Here is a 24,139-nt window from a genome sequence, read left to right as displayed (position 1 = left end):
CATATTTCTCTTTTGTTGATCCAAGCAGGGTAGGTTAGTTGACAGGGGAGCTTCAGAAGTAGCAAACCTTTGTGGAAAAGGGCCACCCCCAGCCTTGGGGCTATGAGGTTTGGGATGCTACATGCTCCTTCTCTTGGTTACATTCAGAGCTCTAAAGCTTCCTCCATGCCCTCCAGGCAGTTTCACAGAAGAGAGAATAAAGGCCTAGTTAGGTAAAGTACCTTAGACAGAGAAGGTAGGAGGGAAGTGGGATCAGAGCTCAGGTATCCATTCTCCCAACCCCACCACCAGTTGCTAGTCATCTTACCTCTAGTTCATTCAGCCTCTGGATTCGGGGAGTAAACCTGAAGTTGTCCACTTCTACAGCAAAGGGTGGCTGCCAGTCCTGAGTGGGTACAGAGGAGAAAAGGGAGTTGGGTTATTCCAGCATAGTGCAAGACCAGAGGTGCACCAAAAGCAGCTCAGCACCCCATTCATGCCTTCCCAGACCTCTAGCCACGTCAGACCTTTTAACCTGGCAAACACCCAACCCACACACACACAACTCACTACAGGGCTTTAGAAGCCCCTCAAGTCCACACCCAACACTCCATGCACATACCCTGGGAAATGTCTTCAGAGTCCCTGCCAACAGTACAGTGCTAGGATTTTAAGAAATAGAGAGGGCCTCCCTGGTGGCGCAGTGGTTAAGAGTCCGCCTGCCGATGCAGGGGATACGGGTTCGTGCCCCGGTCTGGGAGGATCCCATATGCCGCGGAGCGGCTGGGCCCGTGAGCCATGGCCGCTGGGCCTGCGCATCCGGAGCCTGTGCTCCGCAACGGGAGAGGCCACAACAGTGAGAGGCCCGCATACCGCAAAAAGAAAAAAAAAAAAAAGAAAAAAAAAAAAAAGAAATAGAGAGATGGGGCCCAAAACAGCTGACTTCAAACTCTCCCTATGCCCATATTAACTCCTCAACCCCTAGGCATAGGACACACAGTCTGGAAGTACTGGAAAGCACACGGGATCTGGAGTCAGAAAACCTGGGTTCATGTTTTAGCTCCACTACTTACTAGCTAAGGGATTTTACCTTTCTGAACCTGTTTTCTCAACTGTAAGGTGGGAATATGAACTCCTGCCCTGGCTTCCTCATAAGACTGATATGAAAATTAAACTGGTTTTCAAATGAAAATGTTATTCAAAGGAATCATCATTAAGACTTGACATCTAAGGCTGACCTCACTACCCAATACATATGCAGGGTAGCTCATCTCCAATTTGGGCAGGATTTAAAGGTTTGGGCCTTTAGTGTCTGTTCTCTGAGTTTAAAAGGCCTGAGATAGACACTGCAGGGAAGAGCAAGGAACAAGGAGCAAGAATCTGCAATACTCACCTGGTCAGAAAGGCTTCCTGTGGGTCCTCTCTCAAACACCTGCCCAGTACAGGAAGAGGCAGGGGAGGAAGTGGGGAGGGCTGTCCTAAGTGCTGGGATGCACCACTGACTGTGGTAGCAAAGATTGGGAGGATTTGGGGAGAAGGAGGGAAGTCAGGGAAAGATAATGAAAGTGGGGGAGACTCTGTCCTGCCAAGTCAGAGCTTGTTGTGTCCTGCCCAAAGGGCAGCTGTGAAGAGCCTCCTCCTCAATGCCCGCCTGCCCCCCCCCCCCGCCCCCCATGCAGTCCTTTCCTCCTCAGAACCCTGGCTCCTGCTTGGGTGGTAAAAAGAACCTCGAGTAACCTAGACCAGTGCCCTCATTTAATGAATGGAGAAAGTGAGGCCCAGAGAAGAAATATGATTTCTCCAGAATCACATGCTGAGTTAGTGGTAGAGCCAAGACTAGAAACCCTGTCTTCTGACCTCCAGTCCAAGGCTCTTTGCACTACACCAGGCTACGACTGTTCACACACATGTGCATACATATGGAAGCGGGGGAGGAGGACAGTAAAAGAGAAGAAAAAGCTGTTGGCCTCTTCTGTACACACACTTTGAGAAAAGGGGCCAGGGACTTTCCTGATGGCGCAGTGGTTAAGAATCCACCTGTCAATGCAGGGGAATGGGTTCGAGCCCTGGTCCGGGAAAATCCCACATGCCGCGGCACAACTAAGCCCGTGCACCACAACTACTGAGCCTGTGCTCTACAGCCCACGAGCCACAACTACTGAGCCCGCGTGCCACAACTACTGAAGCCCGCGTGCCCTAGAGCCCATGCTCCGCAACAAGAGAAGCCGCCGCAATGAGAAGTCCGTGCACTGGAATGAAGAGTAGCCCCTGCTGCCACAACTAGAGAAAGCCCGTGAGTAGCAACGAAGACCCAATGCAGCCAAAAATAAAACAATTAATTTTTTTTTTTAAAAAAGAAAAAAACAGAAAGGGGCCAGAGGACTCATACTTGCATGCACACATATTCCCCCCCACACCCCGCAAAGCAGGTAGGAAACACATGGGACTCAGTGAAGCAGGGGCAAAAACAAACAAACAAACAAACCCAACGACAAAAGAACCTCAAACTAAAACGATATGGCTCAAGCCCAGACAAGCTCCCCATGCCCTCTTGCCTCCCATCAGTAGGGCACTCCCCTCAGCACAGGTAACTCAGGCAGAAAGGTGCTCAAACCCCAAACTCCAGGCACCTTTCTTTCCTGCTGAATCAAGTTCTAGATAAGAATAAGTGCAACATCAAGCAACCTGACAGGAAATGGCAGAACTGAAATCCTAGAACAGGAGCTGTGCATGCAACAGATAGCTGGGAAAGGTTCAGCAAATCTCCCTGCCTGGCTTTCCCTGGGACCTACAAGCTCCCTCATCCTGCCTTCAGTCCCATATTCCCATGTGCCAAATATTCACTACGTCATGATGGTGATAAAAAGGTTGGCTACCTGATGCAGGAAGCAAGGCCCTTCCAAGCTCCCCTGCGTCTACTCCAGTATACCAACACTCTCCTCTCACCCATCTTCCCCAAGAGTAGCAGTCACCTGCCTAGCAATTCAGAATCCAAATGGCCCTTCGGGCAAACCTTCAATTTCCAAGCACCCACCCATAAAAAGGTTCTCACTCTGGGCCCAAGCACCACTTGGGTGAGTGCTTTAAATTCCAGCCAGAAGTCCCGGCTGCCTAAAGGAGGCCTAGGAGCAGCCCTACCGGAGGGGAAAACAGAACAAAAACCAGAGAGAGCCAGGTCTCCTGGATTAGAGGGAAGTACAGTGTTGGGGTAGAGAAGAGAAGCCTAACAAAGGACGGCCCCCTGCAGGACACACACACACACACACACACACACACACACACACACGGACACACACACACGGACACACATACGGACACACACACACACACACACACACACACACCCAACACCAGGGACATGTCACCTGTCCCACCCCTGGTCCCCCAAAGAAGGGTCACAATACCTGCACAAGGCCAGGCTGCCCCAAGAAGTCCAAGACAGAAAAATGGGGTAGAAAATTCAAGCCTCAACTACCCCTTATGTCAGATATGCCTCTTTCCCACAGGCCTGCCGGGCCACTTCAGGGAGTGCCTCCTAGATGCTGTTCCAGGACACCAGCCTCTCCTTTCTGCTGGCCTTCCCGGCCTCTCACTACCCACTGCCACTTCCTCACCATGGACAAGGAAACCTCAGAGATCTGTGGCCAAGCTCCAACAAGGAAGAAATCAGCTTACCCAACACCTCCCAGAGGATCCATCTGAAACCAGCCTAGATGTATGTATGGCTGAACACCAGAAAGCACCAAGTTGAATAAGGAGGCCTATGGTGCCCTCCTCAGGTGGCAGCAGGGTTTCCCATTTGGTTTCAGCCAGGAGACACCTACTCAAAAATACCCTGTTCCAGACAAACTCAATTCCTGCCCTTGGAATCCCAAGTGGTGACTGAACAACGCATATCATCATTTCCCCTCCATGCTAGCAAGGTGGCAGCCTATCCTCTAGCCCTTGGGGGACTTCTCCTGGCCTGAAGCCAGGCCTAGGAGCAAAGGTATGCCCTTTGTCACTGACATCTGGGAATCAAGGGTTCCAAAGGAGGCAGACTTCCATCCGTCCATTCTGTTTCTGGGAGTCCAAGAATATCCTATCCTCTGGGACCTCCTACATCCTGGGACAGGTCAGAGTAGAAATCTTCTGGGAAGGACTCATATACCCCACCCCAAACTGACTGGTCCAAGACTCTCCACAGAAGTCAAGCCTGGGCGGTGATGTGCAGGAAAGGCCCAGATATTGCCTTCCACTAGGAAAAGAAGGGAACAATTCCCTGAACCCATCTCAGGGGAGCCAGATAAGAGCCTGTGAGACTGATTTCCTGACTGGTTTACCAGCCCAGAATATTATCATAAATGGACTGGCCTGGCAGGGTGTGAATAAATATGAGTCAACCCACATAGGAGCAAACCAATGACCACATCAAACACCTTTCCAGTCACAATAATTACCACTTATCTAGTGCCTACTACACACAGACGCTACCTAGTTTAATCCAGTTCTCGAAATAACCATTCATGGGACCCATTTCACAGGCTCAGAGAGATTACGTTACTTGTCCAAGGTCACACAGCTGGTAAGCTGCAGAGTGGAGTTTTGAACTAAGGTCTATCTCCCTTCAGAGCTGTGATCTTTCCATTACACCACACTGCCTGCCTGAAAAGAAGTGATGCCAGTAAATTGGAGAAAAGCCTTATTTGGAGCAGCCTTGACCTAGGTGGCTTGGGGCAAACAAGAAATGTGCGGGGTGCCTCTCTGGGAACTCTCCCCGGGGCCACTAGGCATCCCTGTCTTGAACCTTACTAGGAGTAGTTCTGAAGGGCGGGGTGGGAGTTGGGGGGTGGGGGTGGGTCTCCGACTTAGGGCCCTCACACCACGAAAGGACCCCCTGGCCCCAGCACCCTTTCTCCGACCCGCTCGCATCCACAACGGTCCCAGCCACCCCATCTCCCCACACCTCGAGCTGCCCTCCGCTCCAGACTTCTCCGCCCGCTACCCTAGTTCATCATCCCCGGCCTGGTGGCCGGCGACCACCAGCCCAGGGCCTTACCGCAGGTGGGCGGATCTTGCAAATGCCCGACTTCTCGGCGATGGGCCTGATTTTCGCAATGTAGCCGAGAGGGTCTCGGAACTCTGCCCAGCTAGGCTCGAACACCGGGCACTCCGGCGGCGGTAGGAAGTCGTCAGACCCCGGCTCCATGGTGGGCCCTAGGACTGGAGGGCTCGGACGGCCCTTAAGGACTCATGGCGGACGCCGCTGTACGAAGCCGAGACACTGCTCGGGGACTAGGCCCTAAGCGGGGCGGCCGCCGCCCGCCGAGGGCCCAGGGGGCGTGTAGCTGCCGCGCTCTGAGAGGCTCAGGCTGACGTTACTGCTACCACCTCTTCGTCCTGCTCCGTTCCTTCCGAACTCTGCCGCTGCCTCGCAACTACCGCAGCCTTCAACACCACAGTTACCTCCCAACCACCGCGGCCTTCATCGCCGCCGCCGCCATCTTGGTTTGTCAGCGTCTCCCCCCTCCCTTCACCACAACAAACCAGATCCCTCCGCAGGGTGTCCCTCCGAGCCTCGTATAACGTGCGTGAGGCCAAGCCCTAGGGACCCTTCATCCCGTGGAGACTGAGCTGAATCGGCAGGCGTGGGCTCCCTATCAGGAAGCAGGAACTCAAAAGTGCTTCCCAGACTGAGAGCAAATAGTCCACCTCGGCGGCGGAGGAACAAAGTTGTAATTAAGCGCCGGATCCTCTTTCCGGTGGACCGGCGGTGCACGTTTAAAGGCCAGTGCTGCGCATGCGCGTTATGGAGACAGACCGGAAGAGGAGTTGGCGTTGGTGGGTGGTGGGTCCGAACTGGCACCCCCTCGATGACCTCAGCCCTGGTGCGAGCCCCGCCCCAAGACGCTCTCTTTCTCCCGGGTCTTTCCGGCGTGAGCCACAGAAGGCGGCTTCGGGTGCCTGATTGCAAGGGACCCTTCTGCAGGCCCGCAGATTAGGAGAGGCGTACACAGCTCCCAGCTCTAGGCGCTGATACCTCTGGGGCTTTGAACGAAGGAAGTCGGGATGCTGCTCCCTCCCCGGGGATTGCGGATTTTTTGAATCCTGGGCCCCGAGGAGAGGAAGAAAATATTTATTTTGTCCAAGTTTGCGTGTAGAGGCCTCTCAGAGGTGGGGCTTCCATTCTTAACCCCAAAGAGTCATTGTCAGTCAGCATTTTAATGAACACTTTCAACTGTTATGTGTGCACTTTTACCGTGTCCACATTTGTGGCATGTACACCTACAAACTAAGCCTGAGTGTATCCTACCAGTGCCCACTGTTTGAAGCACCTGCTGTTTGCCCATTTGTGAGCCTACAGTGTACTTATCAAATATTTGTGTACATGGATTGTATTTATTGTGTATAGCCTCTGTCTTGCATTTGAGTACCTACTGTGTGTACATCTGCTCCTATTGTGTGCATGTTTGTGAGCAGTTTCTGAATAGGTTTATTGCATCTACTTTGAGTATCAAACCAGTACTTTGCCCGTATGTCAGACAGCTACTGCATTTGAGGAGCTCTAAGTTATTCATCAGTTGTGGGCCTACCATATGTAGTTCGAACACCTACTGTGCACATATTAGTTACATACATGCTGATAAAGTGCTTATTTTATGTTCCCCCATCAGTCTGAATTCCTTAAGGGCATGGACATTGTGACCTTATACATCCTTAGCACTTGGCATGGTAAACAGTAAATTAATGTTGAGTAAACAAAAGAAAAATGAATATTTTTGAGCAGCCTTAGTATATATTGACTAAAAATAATATATACTCTTTGCAAACATTTCCTGGATATATTAAGCATTTGCTGTAAGCATGAATATGTTTGAAGGTGATGGAGAGTGTCATTCCTTCATTCCGTTAACTGTTTCTAATCACATACTATGTCCCAGTTAGGTATATCATTCTGCCTACTTCCGGACTGAGCTAAGGGCATCCGCTCTGAGGGAGTGGGGAACACTGGTAGGAGCTCACACCCTGGAGTCAAGAGAGGCCTGATTTCTAGTCCTACCAGCTCTCCCGTTTTCTAATTATGTGCCCTTGGGTAAGTCCCAGCTTATGAAACTGAATGATGTTGTACGGAGATGATAATCCCTACCTTGCAGGATTGTTGTACAGTACCCGGCATATAGAAGGCCCTCAGTATCTGTTAACTGTTATTTTTACTTCTGAGAGTCAACAAACAATGTGTCAAAACTCATTAAGAATCTCCTTTGTGTCAGGCATTGTGCCTAGTGATTTCAGATTTCTTTTTTTATCACCTGAACCCTTAGATTGCCTTGAATGTTTGGAACCTTTATCCCTACTTGTCTTGTGAGGAAACTTGTCCCAAGTAATACATATAGTAAGTGACAACTCCTTTCTAGTTTTCTAGGTGTCAGGGGAAACCTCAACCCTTCTCCACCTGAAACACAGGTGAATGACCCAACTGAACAACTGTCTGGACAGGAAACAGAAAGCTAGGTGAGGTGATGCTAATAACAGTAAAAAAAAAAAAAAAAAAAAAAAAAAAAAAAATCACTAGTCTCTCACATGTGTAAGCATTTAACAGCCCACATAGCTCTTTCATACCAATTATTTCCCTTAATCTTTGCAACAGTCTTGGGAAAGATGTAGGTCAATTTACCCATTCTGTAGATGAGGAACCAAGTTCCAGACGGATTAAACAACTTGCCCACTGTTACACGGGAAGTTGCTGCCTCGGGGTCAAATGCTCTTCCTGTCATTTGCTCCTACCAGTGATAGAACTAGGCAGGAGAAGGGTGAGGAGAACAAAGAAAAGAATATGCCAAATCCTAGGTTGAAGGAAGTTTGGCCTTTCCATCTTGAGGCAGCTCGGTGAAGGGCAAAGAGCATGAATTAGGAGTCAGGAGACCAGGTTTGGGGTCTCAGCTCAGCCTAGCATTCCCAAAGCCTTCTCTGAGGTCCTTAGCTGGGACACCACCCGCACCATCCTGGAAGGGCAAATGGAAATTGCATAGAGTCTTTGAAGCCAGTCAGATCCAATTCATTCATTCATAAACATTTATCAAATTCCTACTATGCACCAAGCACTCTTCTGGGCCCTGGGAATATAATGGTGACCAAGACAGACATGGTCCCTGCTTTCTTGCAGCTGACATTCACCTACTGAGATCTACCAAGTACCTCACCTCCATGAACCTTGATTTTCTCATTTATCCAATGAGACTATGTAAACCCTTCCTCACAGGGTAGTTATGAAGATTAGAGATCATGATAGCTACCATTCATCAAAGGCCAGGTGCTGTGAAATAGGTATGGTTATCCCTGTTTTACAGATGAGGAGACTGAATTTCAGAGAAGTATAAACTTAACCAAGTCACATGGCTAGTAAGTGGCAGAGTACCCAAGTCTGTCTGACTGCTGTACAATTCTGCCTGTAAAAATCTCAGATGGTGCCCCCTCCCCCCTCCAAACCACAGGTGCTCAGGAAATGGAATCCTTTCCCAATCCTTGGATCTTGCTGGAGACCTGCCTGAGTCTGGGCACTGCAGGGTTAAAAACTGGGAAGCAGCAGGGAGCTCACCCTGGACTGGGGGTTCGGTTGGCCTCACCCACCCACCTGGAAGAGAGGGTCCGGCATGGAACTGGAACGGAGCAGTGATTGGAACGCTCAGCTGTGCTTTCGACCACACTCACTCCATCCACGTTTTCTGGATGAACTGTATAGTGACTTCGTGCCTCATTTTCTTGATTTGTAAAATAGGGTCCCTTCCAATTCTGAAGTAGGTATGAGCTGTGAGTTCTAACTCCTAAATAGCTGTGAAATTTACCCCCTCCTCCCCATGCCTTTTTCTAATCTTCTCCTCCCCATGCCTTTTTCTAATCTTCTCCTCCCCATGAGAGCCATTTACTATCTCTAGCCTAGATTATTAAAAGAGCCTCCTCAAGATATCAAGGTCTCTATGTGAATTTATGGAGATATATATATATATATACATATATATATATATATATATATATATATATATAGAGAGAGAGAGAGAGAGAGAGAGAGAGAGAGGGAGAAGGAGAAATACAGATGCATATTATGTGCTTAATACATATGCATAACAATAAAATGATATATTCAAAATAATGACAATTCCAAATGAATTATGATAGCAGTGGATTATAACTCATTGAGTAAAATAAAAATCCGTGACTCCACACCGATAGAAATAAATAAAATGAGGGAAAAGGGAAAGCTCTTCCTTCAAAGAATGATGGAGTTAGAAAATCATCAATAGATGCTCAAACCTTTTCCAAATAAAAAAGCAAAGCCTGAAAACGTAGCTGTAACACTTAATGCCCAAATCTTGGTTCCTAGATGCCATCGTCAACCAGGCATTTCCAGGTCTCCTTGGAAAAAATGGTTGACTCCAGGGCTGGGGCAGGGAAAGTACAAGATGAGCCTGGAGCATCTTGTGGTGCCAGAAAACAAGGAAGCGCTCAAGGAAAGATGGAGACCTGCCAAAAGGACACAGGAGCCAGCTTGGAAGCCTCTTGCTGGCCAAATCTGGGACATTTTGAACATCAAAATAAAGAATGACATTAATGTGTTATAACTCACTGAAAATGATAGACAAGCATGGTCCATGGGACTATAAATACATAAACATAGGAGAAGGGAAAGCTCTCCTTTACACTGGAGAGCCAACTAATCCATGTCAAAAAAATGATGGCATTGGACAGTCACCATTTGGCAACCTCAAGAACCATCAGCAAATGCTAAAACTGGTGAGTGAAAGTTTGAGGGGTAACAAGACAGTTACATAATGCCAATGCATCTCCCCTCAAGATACTCATTAATTACAGAGGGAAAAATAATAGCTTTACAACAGAGACACTACGTAGCCCAATGTGTCACCTGGTCTTTCTTTAGCTTCTACGGAGACCCCGGAGGCCTGAGGCCTGGGTGAGAAAACCTGTTGGCAACAGAGGAATGAGGATATGGGGACTGCTCACCTCTGCTTTGGGATGTGCCATGCCCACCACCTGGGCTGCCCTCTCGCATTCCTTTCTCATTATTCCGCTAACATTACATACTCGCACACCTCCAGGCTTTTGCACGTGCTGCTCCCTCTGACAAATGCCCTCCTTCACTGGGCTAATTCCTACTCACCCTTCAAGACTCAGCTAAAGGAGCGGTTCCAGAAACGCTTACCTGACCCCTGCCCCAAGTTGGGTTTTCCCTTTCTTTGTGCTCCCACACATGCTGTGCTTCCTTCTGGGCCTGCACTTATTACTATTGTATTGACATCATCCCCCCAGGCTGTCTACTTCTGAAAGTCTTGTCCTGCATTGCCCAATGTGGTAGCCAGTACCCACATGTGGCTACTTAAATTTAAATTTTTAAAATTCAGTTCCTCAGTTCAGTTGCAACCAGCCACATTTCAAGTGCTCAATAGCCACATGTGGCTAGGGGCTACCATATTGGACAGCACAGGTACAGGACGTTCCCATCGTCACAGGAAGACTTAAAACAGGACAGCACTGGTCTAGATAAAGATAAGAACTCCGTGAGATTCTAGGACCTTTGTCCTGTGTGGTGTGTCATCCCTCCTCATCCACATTGCCAAAGAGATTGGCAGTAGAACGTTTGAGGACAGCCAGTGAACTCCTGGTCTTCAGGTCCTCAGGGAAATGGGGAGGTGAGGAGCCCAACACCCTGCCACAGTCTGGATGGTGAGCCTCCAGGGAGAGGGGGAGGGTCGAGCAGGGATGGCCCAGTGCTGGGACTGCGGTGAGGAAGGGAGGAGGAGGAGAAGGTAGGAGAGAGCTGAGAGAAGCATGAGGGGGTTCCAGAGGGGCCTGAAAGCTTGCATCAATCAGTAAATCAACCAATGCCAAGCTACTTTTAAGATTTAGCTTAGAAAGAACTGTTCATTCATTCAAATCAGCAGACATTTTAGTGTCATCTGTGCTGTGCCAAGCACTGTGCTGGGCAATACTCTGGACAGAGGTGATTCAGACCAGTGTCATGCCTGTGCCAGCTATGGCCTAGTGGGGAAGATAGATAATGATGTGAGGGACCCCAGAGAATGTGATCAAGGGCACTTCGAGAGAAAACCTTCCTCAAGGATGTCAGGGGAGTACATCTGGCAGCGGGGAAGGCACAGGTAAAATACTGAGTTTGGAAATTACACACAGATCTTTTCGGGGAGTGGTGAGTGGATGGCCAATGTGTAGGCAAGAAATGAGAGGATTACGGAGATCGGCCGGGGCCACGTGGTGGAGGACTTCCAACGTCAAGGCAAAGGAGTTTGTACTTGTTTCTGTAGGTGGCCGAGAACAGCTGACTGTGTGTCTGGCAGGAGGTAGGCATTTCTCATGCATCTATTAACAACTGCCCTGCAAGACTATTATCCCTATGCTGCAGGTGAAAGACCAGGCTCTGAGGGACAAGGTGACTTGCCAAAGGCAACAGTCAAGTCTGACTGAGTACTAAAAGCTGAGCTTTGGGAAGACAAAACGAGCATCAAGCTGAAGGTGGGAGAAGTGGGAACAACCAAAGGCAGTCCAGCTTGGTCCACCAGGGAAGAAACAAAAAAACCGCTGACTGGAATTGATTCTGGACCAAATGCTTAGATGGCCCCAACTGCTGCTTTTGCTTAAATGTGCGTATGAGGAAGAAAACAAAGACACTGATCCCAGCTGCTTAAGAGTGGGGCCATCCAAACTGCTCCCTCTTAGAGGCCATTCCACACTCTAACAAGGCCCTCCAAATATTTACTGACTGCTGCTTCTGGGGACCCTGCTGACCCTAACCAAGAGCCAGTGTCCCCCATTCCTCCTAGGCTCTGCCGAGACCCAGGACATGATTAGTGGTGCTGGAAACATGTCCATTTTATAGGGAGGCAGTTTTGGGCACTGGAAAAGGGCCTGGACTAGAAGTCAGGAACACCCCGTCCTGACTCGCTGTGTGACCTTGGGAAAGACCCTTCCATTCTCTGGGCCCGAGCCCTCCTCTGTAAACTAAATGGAGCTCAGCTATTTGTTATCTAACATCCCAAGTACATACACAGAGCTCTTAAAACGGATGTATCTAGACCCCACTTCCTGGCCCAGGTCACCATCCCCCCCCCCCACACACACACCCTTAAGGACACAAATGTGGCCCAGCTGTGGGGAAGGAGAGAGGGCTCCAGGGCAAAGCCTGGCCAGTCACAGGAAGGGTGAGAATAGATGCCACAAAAGCAGAGGAAGTATCCAACCTGTGAAAGGAAGAGAAGGGAACTAACTTGCTGAGCACCTACTCCATGTTGGCTGCTGGACATTCGTTACCTCATCCCTTCATCACAATCCCACGTGGCGATGGCTTATCACCCCAGGTTTTCAACTGAGGAAACAGAGACTCGGTTTCCCGAGGGCACTAGGAAGGCAAAACCCCAGGATCTGAACTGGATCAACTCCAAAGCCCAGACCCTTGCCGCTCTGACCTGTCATGCAGATCGTTAATGAAACGAGACAGGAAAACCTCCCTCAGCCCCACCTCCCACCCAACCAAAGCATCTCACCCACCCAGTTGCCTGAGCTTCTACCATCAACGCCTCACCTGCCTGGGCTAAGGCCTCTCTCCCGGGGCTCCACTGTGGGGGAGGGGGCACAAGTAGGAGGCAGAGGCGGGAGGTGAGCACAAGGTCTTTTATGAGGCATCAAATATACATTCTTATATACAAGGAGGAAAAAAGACAATGCCTAAACCCCAGCTCCTCTCCATACAGCCCCTCCCACTGCTGCTCTTCCCCACCCCCAAGCCCTGGGGTCCCTGGCCCTCCATACAGCCAGGGTCTAGCTGTCTGTCTGTACTGCAGCCCATGGTGGAGAGGGGAGAGGGAGGCAGGAGCTGAGAAAGGAGCTGGATATGTGGGGCAAGGAGAGGAGCTGGGGCTTGTAAAAAATATATTTATAATAAATAAACAGGGCTGTAAAAGGGCTGGAGAGGCAGCGGAGAGTTTGGCGGACAGAAGGACTCAGGCATCCTGGCTCCCAGCCCCCACTCTGATGGCTCCAATCTCTGCCTCAGGAAGGACATCTCAGGCTCACGGTGGCCCTCTGGGAGCCCCTCTCCCCAGGGCTGATGCTGGGCGCCCTGCCCCAGCAAGGTGTGTGTGGGCAATATCTATAAAGTGCATTGTCTTCAGCTGTAGGTGGGGTAGGTGTGAGGGAATGGGGGGCATGCAATATGGGTGAGGGAGGGCAGCGCCCTTCTCATCCCAGACCTGAGCCCCCCCCCCCCCCGCCCCAAACCTGTCTGGACTTTGATCAGGATGTGAACGTTGCAAGGAGAGGCAAGGTCCTGAAGCTGAAGAGGTCTGGGCTGGGGCCCACTGGAGAGAGGGCAGAGATTGGCTCCAAAGAGGAAGCACTGCCCCACCTGGGGACCAGCGTAAGTGGGGGCCCACCCACCGCGTGCACTGACACTCCACGTCCTCCAGCAGGTGGAGAGACACGTGGAGGTGCGTGGCCAGGCCCTGAGGTCAGAGAGAGGGCCGAGCCAGCTGAGGTTTGGCCACAACTCTACAGAGCTCCCTCCTGGCCCTACGTGGCCAGAGGTGCCCTGGGGAAGCCTTCACCCTCATTGTTCCCAACACCTGCCCTTCCCTACCAGCCAGAGCTGACAGGGAGCTCACACTGGCCCGGAGGTCTGAGGCCACCCAACTAGACCTCCAGGGCAAGGGAGGGGGGAGGGTGAAGAGAGGAAAGAGGACGAGGTTCTCTGAAAGGTCCTCACCACTCCCCAGAGCTTGAGAGCCTTGCGTATAGGCTTCAAGTGGCAAGGAGTCTCGAATCTGGAAGGAAATCCCATAGAGACTGTTGGGGGTTAGAGGAGGGGTCCCAAGGCAGGGAGGCAGTGGGCGGGGAGGACATGTCTATGTGTATATATGTTTTGGAAAAACTGAGGAAGCAGAGAGGGTGTGAGGCCCCTCTCCTGCAGATTCCCCAGACCTCCCTAGTCCCCAGCTCACACTCTCCGTTCATCAGACCACGGTGCTGATCCGGCTTGGCTTGGCCTTGGGGTTTGCAGTGGGTGGGTTGGCCGTGCCAGGGGGCCCAGAGGCGTGCAGTGGGCCGTGGGGGGAGGTGGGCGGCAGGGGCGAGTGTGGGGTGTGGGGTGAGGGTGGGGGCAGGGGCGGGTAGGAGGGGTGGGGTGGGATGGGTGAGTGCGGTGACAATGGTGACTGGGGGTGGTGGGGGTGGGAGTAGGAACCCCCTGGTGGCCGGGATCCAGGGCCCCCAGCAGCCCCCGCTGCTGGCATCATCTGTGGGTGGTGGCTGAAGATGAAGTGCTTGGGGCCCTGTTTGTGGGCTGGAGGGTGCTGGGGGGCAGGACTGTACAGGGGCAAGGGGGAGGTGGGCTGGTGCAGGGGGTGGCGGCCATGTGGAGCGAACTGAGGGTGTCCTCCGGCCCCCCGTCTGGGGGCTCTGCCTGGCCGGCCCAAGGTATAGTGCTGGGGGCCTGGGACTGGGCCGTGGGCATGGAAGTGGCGATGCGGCCCCACGGGAGGAGCTGAGGCAGGAGGCGGTGGAATGGAGCCCAGCTGCGGCAGGGGCGGGGGCTGCTGAGGAGGTGGGGGGAGAGGGGGCTGCTGGGGTGGGAGGTAGGGGGGCGGGGCCGGTCCCGGTCCTTGGCAATACTGGGCATGCAGGGCCTGGAGCTTGGACTGCCCATCAGGCAGCACCCCCAGGCCGCCGTGGCTGTGACCGTGGTGGTGGTGGTGGTGGTGGTGGTGGGTGGAAGAAGCAGACGAAGAGGAGGCAGAGGCCTGGCCTGTTGGCGGTGGTGGCATCTGGAAGGGCCCCTTGCCCCGCTTGCTTCCAAATAGGGAGCCCAGGAAGGATGAGGAGTTGGAGACGGGCCTCTGGCTCTTGTACTCCTCTGGCGGCGGGGGTGGGGGCGGAGGTGGCATCCTCTGGTGAGGGCGTGGACTGCTAATAACAGACCCCTGGAAGGGGGGAGGGGTGGAAGTCAGGCCGGTCTAGATGTCCTAAACCCCCAACCCTAAACTCCACCCGGTCCCTGAGGGCTGGAGCTGGGGAGACAGGACCACCCCACGGCATAATGAAAACCAAGTCACAGTCCTGTGCTTGTACATGGAGCGCCCCCAGCTTGCAGAGCTTTGCTATCACATCCGATATCTCATCTGAGCCCCAGCTGGGAGAGGAAGAGTTAGCAGTACCTCCTCCTCATCCCCATTTTGCAGACAGGGAGCATGTTAGGCCCAGAGAGACAGAGTGACTTGCTCAGGGTCAAAGAGCAGGACTTGGAGGTAAGAGCTTCTCTGGGCCCAACTCCAAGGGCACCACTACTTGGAGTCGGCCCTGGGGTTGAGAGGGGGCTTGGGAGAGTGGAAGACAGACGAGACGGAGAGACAGGCAGAGTGAGGACAGACAGAGTTGAGGACAGATTGAGAGAGTGGTTGGCTGGCAGAGGTAGCCGCAGGGTTCCCGGCAGGGAAGAGGTCCCCTCCTCTTCTGGGGCTCCACGGGCGGCGGGGCAGGGCTCATGCAGAGGACAAGTGGGGCAGGAGCTGGCACTTACTTCGATGGTGCTGTCCAGCGATCCCACGCTGTTACGCCGCCCCCGCTTCCCTGCACCCACAAGCAAGGAGCCCAGCGTCAGAGCAGCAACCCCCCCTCCCCACCCTGCTGGGCTCCAGAGCTGGGCACCAGGTCTGGGCCCCTCCCGGGGACAGACACCCCTATTCCCTTTCCCCCGCTGAAGAGGGGGAGGTGGGGAGGAGGAGAGGTGGAGGAGGAGGAGCGAGAGGAGGAAAAGATGGAGGAGGAGGAGAGGTGGTGCTGGACAGACAGAAGAGGAAAGAGAGGAGAGGTGGAGCGGCGAGAGAGCGGGGCTAAGACTGTGGCCCCATTCACGCTCCCTGGCCCAAACCCTGGGCTCCGCCTGTTCTGACCCGGCTCCCAGGCCCCCTGCGGCGTGGCACCCAGGGCTCTGGATGAAGGCAGGGTGCGTGCACGTGTGGCGGGTGCAAGGAAGGCTGGCGGTCAGTGATAGGAGGCGAAGAGGACACCCGGTCCCACGGCTCCCCAGCCTGGGCAGGGGCCCCGGGAGACTTGCCTGCATCAGAGAGGTCTCGCAGGGAACTGCTGAGCGCTCCCCGTTTGAGCCCATCGCCTGCCCCATACGTGTCCTCCAGGCTGCTTCGGGCCAGCGTGCCGTTCACCGAGTCCTTGGCCCCTCCGGGCTGTGAGGCGTTAGGCCGCATCATACCTTTCTGCTTCTCCAGCTCCGCTGGGTGGCAGGTGGGGGGACAGGGAGCGAAGGTCAGGGACAGGAGTGAGAGGCCACCTGACTGACCCCAGCCCTCCGTGGGCCTTCCCCCTCCTCACCTGCTCTGTCCTCAGGCCTCCTGCTTCACCCCCTGGACAGCCAAACCTCAGCTACATCTCCTAAGCACTGTGGCGCCCAGCCTGTCTTGTGCCATCTCCTCCGGCTCAGTCTCCCCTCGTCCCGCTCAGTGTCTGCTGCTCCGGCTCCTCTCCCCTTCCCTGCCTGCTCTCCCAGACCACCCCAACCTTTCAAAACTGAGCTTTACATTGGCTGCTTTGTTCCCAGGAGGGGCAGGAAGGCCCTTCGAGCCTATGGCGAAGGGCACTCACTCCAGAGCCCTCTCCATTCTCAGATACCTTTCTCCCGAGCAGAGGGCTCCTGGAAGGACAGGAGCAGGAAACCAAAGGGAATCAAATCATCTATCACGTGCCAGCAGTATGCTGGGTGCTATCTATGCGTACTCGATCTCTCTCAATCCTTACACCAGTTCAGAGGTAAGTATTAGTAGCCAGTTTTCAGAGGAAGAAACTGAGAACCCGAGAAGTCACAGAGCTTGCCCAGGGTCATACAGCTGGAAGTGGGGGAGCCGACATTCTGGAAGCAGGTCTGCCTGAGTACAGAGCCCATACTCTCAGCCTTACACTCCTGCCTCCTTGCGGAGGTCACGGAGACTTCTGTCTATCACCCTCCCCTCAGCCTGGCATGCTCACCCTCTCTCTGAATGTCCCCAGGGCCTCAAGGATCTGGTGAGCTGAATGAGTGACCCCGCCTTGCTGAGGAGCACAGCAGACCCTGGAACTGTGAGGGCCTCACCGAGGAGCTGTCCGCTGCCTCTGTCTCTGTCTCTGTCTCTGTCTCTGTCTTTCTCTGCCTGCCTCTTTCTCCTTAACACCATGTTACTTAACTGTGACTGCTTAGCCTGGAGAAGAGAAAACTTAGAGGGCATTGGGAGGAATGAGATGTAATCACTATTTTCCATCATATATGATCAAAATGACTTGATATGGCCCCTGGAGGCGGGGAGGATGGGTCACCAGGACTCAGCTCGGGAACTAGAATGTGGGGAGAGGAAAGGAGAGGCTGGGAAGGGGGCTAACATTTGTCGGACACCTAGGATGTTCAACACTCATGTCCTACGAACATGTAGGACACACATTCCACCTTATGTCATTGAATCTCCACAACTCTGCAAAGGAGATTTCACCACCCCAATTCCATGTATGAAGAAATTGGGGCTCAGAGAGTCAGGCACCTTGCCCCAGTTTACCCAGATAATAAGTAGCATACCTGGCATCTGAAACTAGAGTCCTACCTCCAATACCCTGATTCTTTTCCCTGCTGCCTTTCAATAGAAGGAAGAGTTGGCTCATAATTAGGGCTTGGAGTAATAATCTGAGGCTGAGAGGTTAATGAGCCCCTTGTCACTGAAGCTATTCAAGCAGAGGATGAAGCGTCCCTGGAATGAGGGTAGGAAGGTTGGACAAGCTAACCCTCAACTCTGAGCTGCTCAGAGGACAGGATTCTTAGTGTTTGCCAAGGCACTGTATCAGGAGACGGGGAAGGAGACGTGGCTGGGCTACTCACACTCCACGCGGTATTTCTCCATCTCCTGCACCTCAGCGATGGATTCTCGCAGGTCGGATGTGAAGCGCAGCCGGTCCTGGAGGCTGGGGGCGTTGAAGATGATGAGGACTTTGCGCTCCCCGCCGGGTACTGCAGACAGCAACTTGATCCCAAACTGGTAATCTGTGGGGAGGGGGGAGGTCAGGCACCTCTGTCAGGACTGAAGCAAGGTGGCCCATACGTGAAATAATTTTTTCTAACGTCCAACTCTGACCCAGCCTCTTCTCTGCGTGAGCAGCAGCAGCAGCTCCCCTTTGCTCCAAAGCCCCCAAACTCCTGGTAGTCATGGCCCTGGGTTGTAAAGGCAGACTGAACTCTGGCTGCTCTCTAGAACCCCTTTTCTCATGCCTCTACCTCTACTCACATTGCTTCTGCTGCCCAGAAGGCCACCCATCAAAGCTCCTCTGGCTTAGTCCTTCAATGCATACCATGATCGCCATCTCTCTGGCCCAGCAAAAAACATACATGCTGCAGTTCTCTGCCAGACCATGAGCTCCCCAGGGCACAAGTCATACTACACCCTGGCCTGTCTTACATCCTGGGACCACGTAGGTGCTTTGGAGACCTTAGCCCAGTTGTAAAGGAGTCCAAAAACTGGAGGTGGGTGTGGAGAAAGGACGAGCATGAGGGCCATGGCAGAGACTCTTGGGATGCTGGGATCCAAGAAGGGACTCACATGAATTCTGGAAGAGCTGCATGTGCATTTCCACGAGGGGAAAGGACTGACGGAAGCTGTACGTCACCAAGATCTTCTTCTTCTGGAAAATTTTGGTGACCTTCGGCAGGGGTGGGGAAAAAGACAAGAGGCAGGGTTTGGGGTGGGGAATTTCCACATGGCACCTATTGCTTGCAGCTGCCCTCCCCTCTACCCCACCGCCACTAAGAGACATATGGACACAAACACACAGACCCACAGGGCTGGGGAGAACTGAAGCTTGTGGAGCAGAACAGGAAAGACGGGAGAAAAATGCAAGTTCCCGATGTAATGATGATGCACAACAGGCACTTTCGATTTTTACAGGAACTAACTGAATGCTGCTCCCTCCAGGAAGCCTGTTCTAACACCTCACATAGATTTCCCGCCATCTTCTGAGCTTCCAGAGTGCTGGTTCAGTGCCTTTCACCGCTAGGCTTTAGGAGAGTGCTCTGAATGTGTGATTGCTGGACTGGGAGCGCCAAGAGGAGTCTGGTTTTCATGTATCTTGCCCTCCTGGACCAGACCCGGGGCACATTAGCAATCTTCAATAAAGCAATGTATAGAGTTAACGAGTCTTCTTCTCAACAACCCAAGGTCTTTATCAAGTACTTGGGCACCTGGACTGAGCTAACATAGGTTGTAAACACCTCAGACCACCTGCAAATGGCGTTTAAAAGCACGTGATTTGATTTCAGGATGGTTACGGTGCACAGTTACGCGAAGCATCTTTTTAGCCCTTCAGACTGTGAGCTCCCCGAGAATGAGGACCGAGTCTCCCTCATCTCTAGGAGCCCAGTGCCTAGCACGGGGCTGGGCACCCACAGTTGTCAGCACATGATGGATGGTGAAACATTTACTCAGTACCTGCGTGGGCCAGGCCCTCCTCTGGGTTAGGCTAGTCCGCATCTAAACTCTCATTTCATCCCCATGACAACCCTGAGATAGGGATTAGCTCTACTTCACAGAGGAGGAAATAAAGGCTCAGAGAGGGCACTGGAGGAGCTTCATCTAAAGCAGCAGTTCTCAACTAGAGGTGACCTTGCCTTCCAGAGGACATTTATCAATGTCTGGAGACACTGTTAGTTGAGGAGTACTACTGCTATCTAGTAGGTAGAGACCAGGGATGCCGTTAAACATGCTACAATGCACGGGACAGCTCTCACAACAGAGTATCCCGCATCTGCCCCAAATGTCGATAGTGCCGAGGTTGGGAGACCTGCTCTAAAGCAGAGAAGACCAAGGGAGGGCAGGTCACTGTCCTCAAGCCCCTGAGGAGCTGTCTCAGAGCAGAGGGAGAACACTTGTTCTCTGTGATCCCAAGGGTTGAGTGAAGATTATTGTCTCCCACTGGGAGACAGATTCTAGCAGTCACAGCTGTCTGAACGGGAAACCAGCTGCCTTGGAGGAAGGCAGCCTTCTGTGCCTGCACTCATGCAAACAGAAGGCCATGCAGGAAGCTGGCTCCTGCGTGGGGTAAGAGGTTGGACAGGAGACCCTGAACTTCCCTTCCCACCGGCAGAGTCCTCAGAGTCCTAGTTCTAAAAGACACACGTCTACACTGGTGATGAGTTCGGTTTTAAGAATCACTTCAAGCAGCCCGACCACCGGAAGGTTTCAGACTGACCCCAGGGTCACAGGTTCACTTCCTCCAGCCAACCCACTGGGCTATTGAGGTGGGCAGGGACTTTTTCTACCACTTCCCAGATTGTAAGCCTGTCATCTGCCCTGGTCCTCACATTTTTCTGCTCCCGTGTGGCTGTCACTACCTCCAAATGGACCCTCCAAATGGTGAAGTAAAGGAGGGGCAGAGGCACTCAGGTCACGTGGCAGAGCTCCTTACCTGCCACGCCTCCACCCACCAATGTTAATACGGTTCACACCAGACCCGGGGTCCAAGCTCACCACCTTCCCTCCTTCTCCCCTCAGTGCTCATACCACAAGGAGATCGTTGAAGAGGAAGACCTCTCGCTGATGCAACCCTAGCCTCTGTGGGCGGTTTGGATCTGGCACCTCATAGAGCTGGCAGCAGCAAACCAGTCGACGGTGAGGAAGAGACAGGACCTAGACAGGCATGAAGAAATAGGTGTCCGCAAGGCCAGCCCACCAGCTTCAGGCATCTTAACATTAACTGCAAGAGGAAGTTCACCTCTGGTACATACCACTGTCACTCTGACACACGAGTCTAAGCAACTAAGCCTCGGCTTATCTTTGTCCCTGCAGCTCCCTGTGTCTGGAATGCCTTTCTTGCCCAGCTCCCTATGGCCACGTTCCACCCCTCCTCCAAACCCCAGTTCCAGGGTTCTCTTTTCCAAGAAGCCATTCCTGATCTCCCTGGGCTGAAAATGAGCTCTCCCTCCCGTGTACTCCCCAAAATTAACCTAACTATAAGGTGAAGGTATTGTGTCTTTGTCTGACACCTCCCCACCCGGTCTGGGAGTGCTTCCAAGGACAGAGATCACATCTTATTCATATCTGTGTCCCCAGTGCCAATCGAAATGCTGGGCTCAGTGGAAAGGCATCTGTAAATGTTTGTTGACTAAAAGACTAGAGTGTGTTCTTGGCTTTGGTCATCAGCTAATTATTATCTTGGCTGCTCACTCGGGATGGACAGGCAAAACCAGAGGTGTGAAGGATGCTAATGTTTATACAGCACCCATGATGTGCCTTGCCATATGCCAGATGCATTCCCACAGAGCATCTCACTCAACCTGCCCCACCACCCCTGAGGAATGCATCACCACCCACTCCATTCAGCAGTTGAGGGGAGCCTGGGGCTCAGAAAGGGGCATGGACTCACCTCCCAAACCCTGTCCCTTCTGCAGTCTCCCAAGGCGCTTACCGGTTTCTTGCCCACAATCATGCGCTCCACGGCCTGCACCTGGGACACGTGGTCGTCGTTGGTCCGCAGCTCACGCCCCTGGATGCGCTGGTAAATACCCACCAGGAGGTCTCGGGGGATGTCTTCACCGTTGTCAACCCCTGGGTGGAGGGAATACACAGGAATATATAGTATACACGTGGGGAGTGGGTGGCAGGGATTCTCCACAACACCCCACACCCAAGCGTGGCCCATAACGATGGCCAGGACTGGAGGGAGTGGGCACCCTCGGTCCCTTGGTCAGGATCGGGCCAAGAAAGGCGACCTTCAAGATTGTCAGTTGCTTTCTTCCCCAGGGTGGGGATTTTATCTAAACAACTCAGAGTACAGTGTGACTAAAACAATCAGACACTATTTTTGGCTTTTCTAACTAGCAAAAATAATGTTAAATGATAATATCCAGTGTTAGTAAGAGTTCAGGGAGGCAGGCAGATATACTAACGTTAACTATTTTGGAAGGTAATTTGGCAAGCCTAAGTATTCAGTGATTCCTCTTCTAGGAACCTACTCTAAGGAATTACTCAGAAATATGTGCAAAGATATATGTATAAGTACAACTTATGGGAAAAATTTGAAACAACCTAAGTTCTAACAGCAGAAGAATACTTAAGTAAAGTTGAGTATACCTGTTTCATAAAATAACCTACAGCTATTAAAAATTTGATGTTTATCAAAAAAGCATGTGAAAATTCCCGTAGCAAGTTAAGTGAAAAGAGCAAGATAATAAATTGCATGTACAGCCTGATCTTAACTGTATAAAAAGTTACATATGCACAGGAAAAAAAGACTAGAATACACCAAAATATCAACCATGGTTGCCTCTAGGGGGCAGAATTTTGGATGGTTAAAATTTTTAATGGCTTTCTATATTGCTAAAATTTCCAGAATGAGCAGGTATTTATTTCATTTGTTTGCTTATTTAATTAATAATTGGAGGGGGAAATATATACACATATACATACATATATAAAATATGTATATGTATATATGTATACACACATACATATACACACATATACATACACACACACACACACACACACACACACAAAGAGAAAGAGAGAAAGAGAGATAGAGAGAGAGAGACAGAGGGGGGGAAGGGAGAATGGATGAAATGAATGAAGGAGCGAACGAACGACTAATGGCAGGATTCTGGGAGACCGCTCCGGATGGCCTCTGATCTGTCTAATTCCCTCCTCTCAAGTCTACCATCCTTCTGATTGTCTGCTGAGCGAAACCCACTCACTCTTCTCTCTAAACCTTCTGCTAAAGAACATGTTTTCTCCTTTAGAAATGTCACACCTCCTCCTTGGACACCAGGTGCTAAAGGAACAGCCTTCCTCACATCGCCTTTTTACCTCAGCTGCCAGAGAGCTTAGAGCCCAATCGTGCAAACCGCGACAGTCAGCAAATTTGTCTTGTCTGTTTGTTTTTCCTCAATTATACTTCCCTCTTTCATTTCTGTTTAAATAATCCTAACACCTGTGCAATTTCTAGTAGGCTGCTCTTTGGTGAGAGGCAGGGCTTGACATCGATACAATAAACTGAGAAAGAAGGCCAAGGTGACACCTTTCATCTGGCACTCAAGGCTGCTGGATACTCGTTCCAACTGACCTTACCAACTGGATCGTCCACCCGCTCTTGATTGTTCTCCAAACAACTTTACGTTTTCCTACCTCTGTGCCTTTGTTATTCTTACTGCTAGGTAAGCCTCCTCTATCACTGTTCCATCACATTATCTGTGCCTTCAAGAACCACCTGAAAATGAAAATACTGCTTCCTCCAGGAAGTATATTGGAGGTAGGCTCTCTCTCCCCTGAGCTCTGACTGTACTTCTGGCCTGTCTGACATCACAGTTCACTTCCTGTCTTGTGCTGGGTATCTCTCCCACAAACGGGGAGCCCTCTTAGGGCAGGGACTGTGGCAGATGCCCCTCCCCGGTCCTTAGTGCCCACCACAGGGACTGGGACACATGAGGCACCCAGTGTCAACTGCCTGGCTGGTTGGTGGAGTGAATACATGAATGCATAAGTGGAGGAAAGGGTACCTAAAATAAACGAGTCTTTATGGGCATAAATAAACAAGGGAGGGAAAGAGGGAGTGATGAGTAAACAGACGTGTGAGTGAATCAGTGTAAGTTCCGTAAGAGCCAGGGGCTCGCACCTCCTGTTCAGGACCTCCTAATCAGTCAGTATGCAGTGTGGGAATGAATGGATGGACAAATGACTATTTGAATGAATTAACAAGTAAATGCTGTGGGCACATCCAGCCTTGGCAGAAATTCAAGTTAATTTCCAGGGAGCAGATGCGATCTCCCTCTTCCTTCCCCACCCCTGCCACCCAGCCCACTTTCCCTTCCCAGGTAAAAGACAGGGAAAGCTGATGGGGAGGTCTGGGGTCACCTCTCAGGTTCTTGATGAAGTCATCTAGTTTCATCTTGCGTTCAGCCTTGACGCTGGGACTGTACATGTCGGTATTGAGGAGGATGATGGCAAAAGCAAGGATGAAAATGGTGTCTGGATTCCGGAACTGGCGCACGAGAGCTGGGTTACACACACAGTACCGCTGGCTGCAGGACAGGAGGGGTCAGGGCCAGGGTCAGGCACCAGTAATCTCCACCTACCCACTATCCTCCCAT

At 51.8% G+C, this 24,139-nt stretch overlaps 2 protein-coding genes across 12 annotated transcripts in view; both read right to left on the bottom strand.

Annotated features, from left to right (window-relative positions):
• Positions 1-5,631, bottom strand: part of KDM5C (lysine demethylase 5C) — a 32,639-nt gene extending 27,008 nt beyond the window's left edge. For 4 of the 8 annotated variants that reach the window (XM_060088017.1, XM_060088016.1, XM_060088019.1 and 1 more), the window contains exons 1-2: positions 5,018-5,631; positions 308-385 (exon numbers count right to left, since the gene is read on the bottom strand). In XM_060088017.1, the coding sequence (XP_059944000.1) occupies positions 308-385; positions 5,018-5,167 (228 nt within the window). In that variant the 5' untranslated portion in view covers positions 5,168-5,631. The remainder of the gene's footprint in view (positions 1-307; positions 386-5,017) is intronic. The other 4 variants (XM_060088015.1, XM_060088018.1, XM_060088020.1 and 1 more) reach the window with 1 other exon arrangement.
• A 7,008-nt stretch (positions 5,632-12,639) lies between these two features.
• The window catches only part of IQSEC2 (IQ motif and Sec7 domain ArfGEF 2), a 76,565-nt gene continuing 65,065 nt past the window's right edge, over positions 12,640-24,139 (bottom strand). For 3 of the 4 annotated variants that reach the window (XM_060086874.1, XM_060086875.1, XM_060086876.1), the window contains 7 exons: positions 23,904-24,070; positions 21,463-21,602; positions 20,559-20,684; positions 18,603-18,702; positions 17,888-18,049; positions 16,091-16,264; positions 14,859-14,957 (listed from right to left, as the gene is read on the bottom strand). In XM_060086874.1, the coding sequence (XP_059942857.1) occupies positions 14,944-14,957; positions 16,091-16,264; positions 17,888-18,049; positions 18,603-18,702; positions 20,559-20,684; positions 21,463-21,602; positions 23,904-24,070 (883 nt within the window). In that variant the 3' untranslated portion in view covers positions 14,859-14,943. Of the gene's footprint in view, positions 14,958-15,553; positions 15,604-16,090; positions 16,265-17,887; positions 18,050-18,602; positions 18,703-20,558; positions 20,685-21,462; positions 21,603-23,903; positions 24,071-24,139 lie in introns of all 4 variants that reach the window. The other variant, XM_060086877.1, reaches the window with a different exon arrangement.

This window comes from Mesoplodon densirostris, chromosome X, assembly GCF_025265405.1.
Source record: "Mesoplodon densirostris isolate mMesDen1 chromosome X, mMesDen1 primary haplotype, whole genome shotgun sequence".
NCBI classification, from domain to species: Eukaryota; Metazoa; Chordata; class Mammalia; order Artiodactyla; family Ziphiidae; genus Mesoplodon; species Mesoplodon densirostris.
This window is presented reverse-complemented; position numbering and strand designations above follow the sequence as displayed.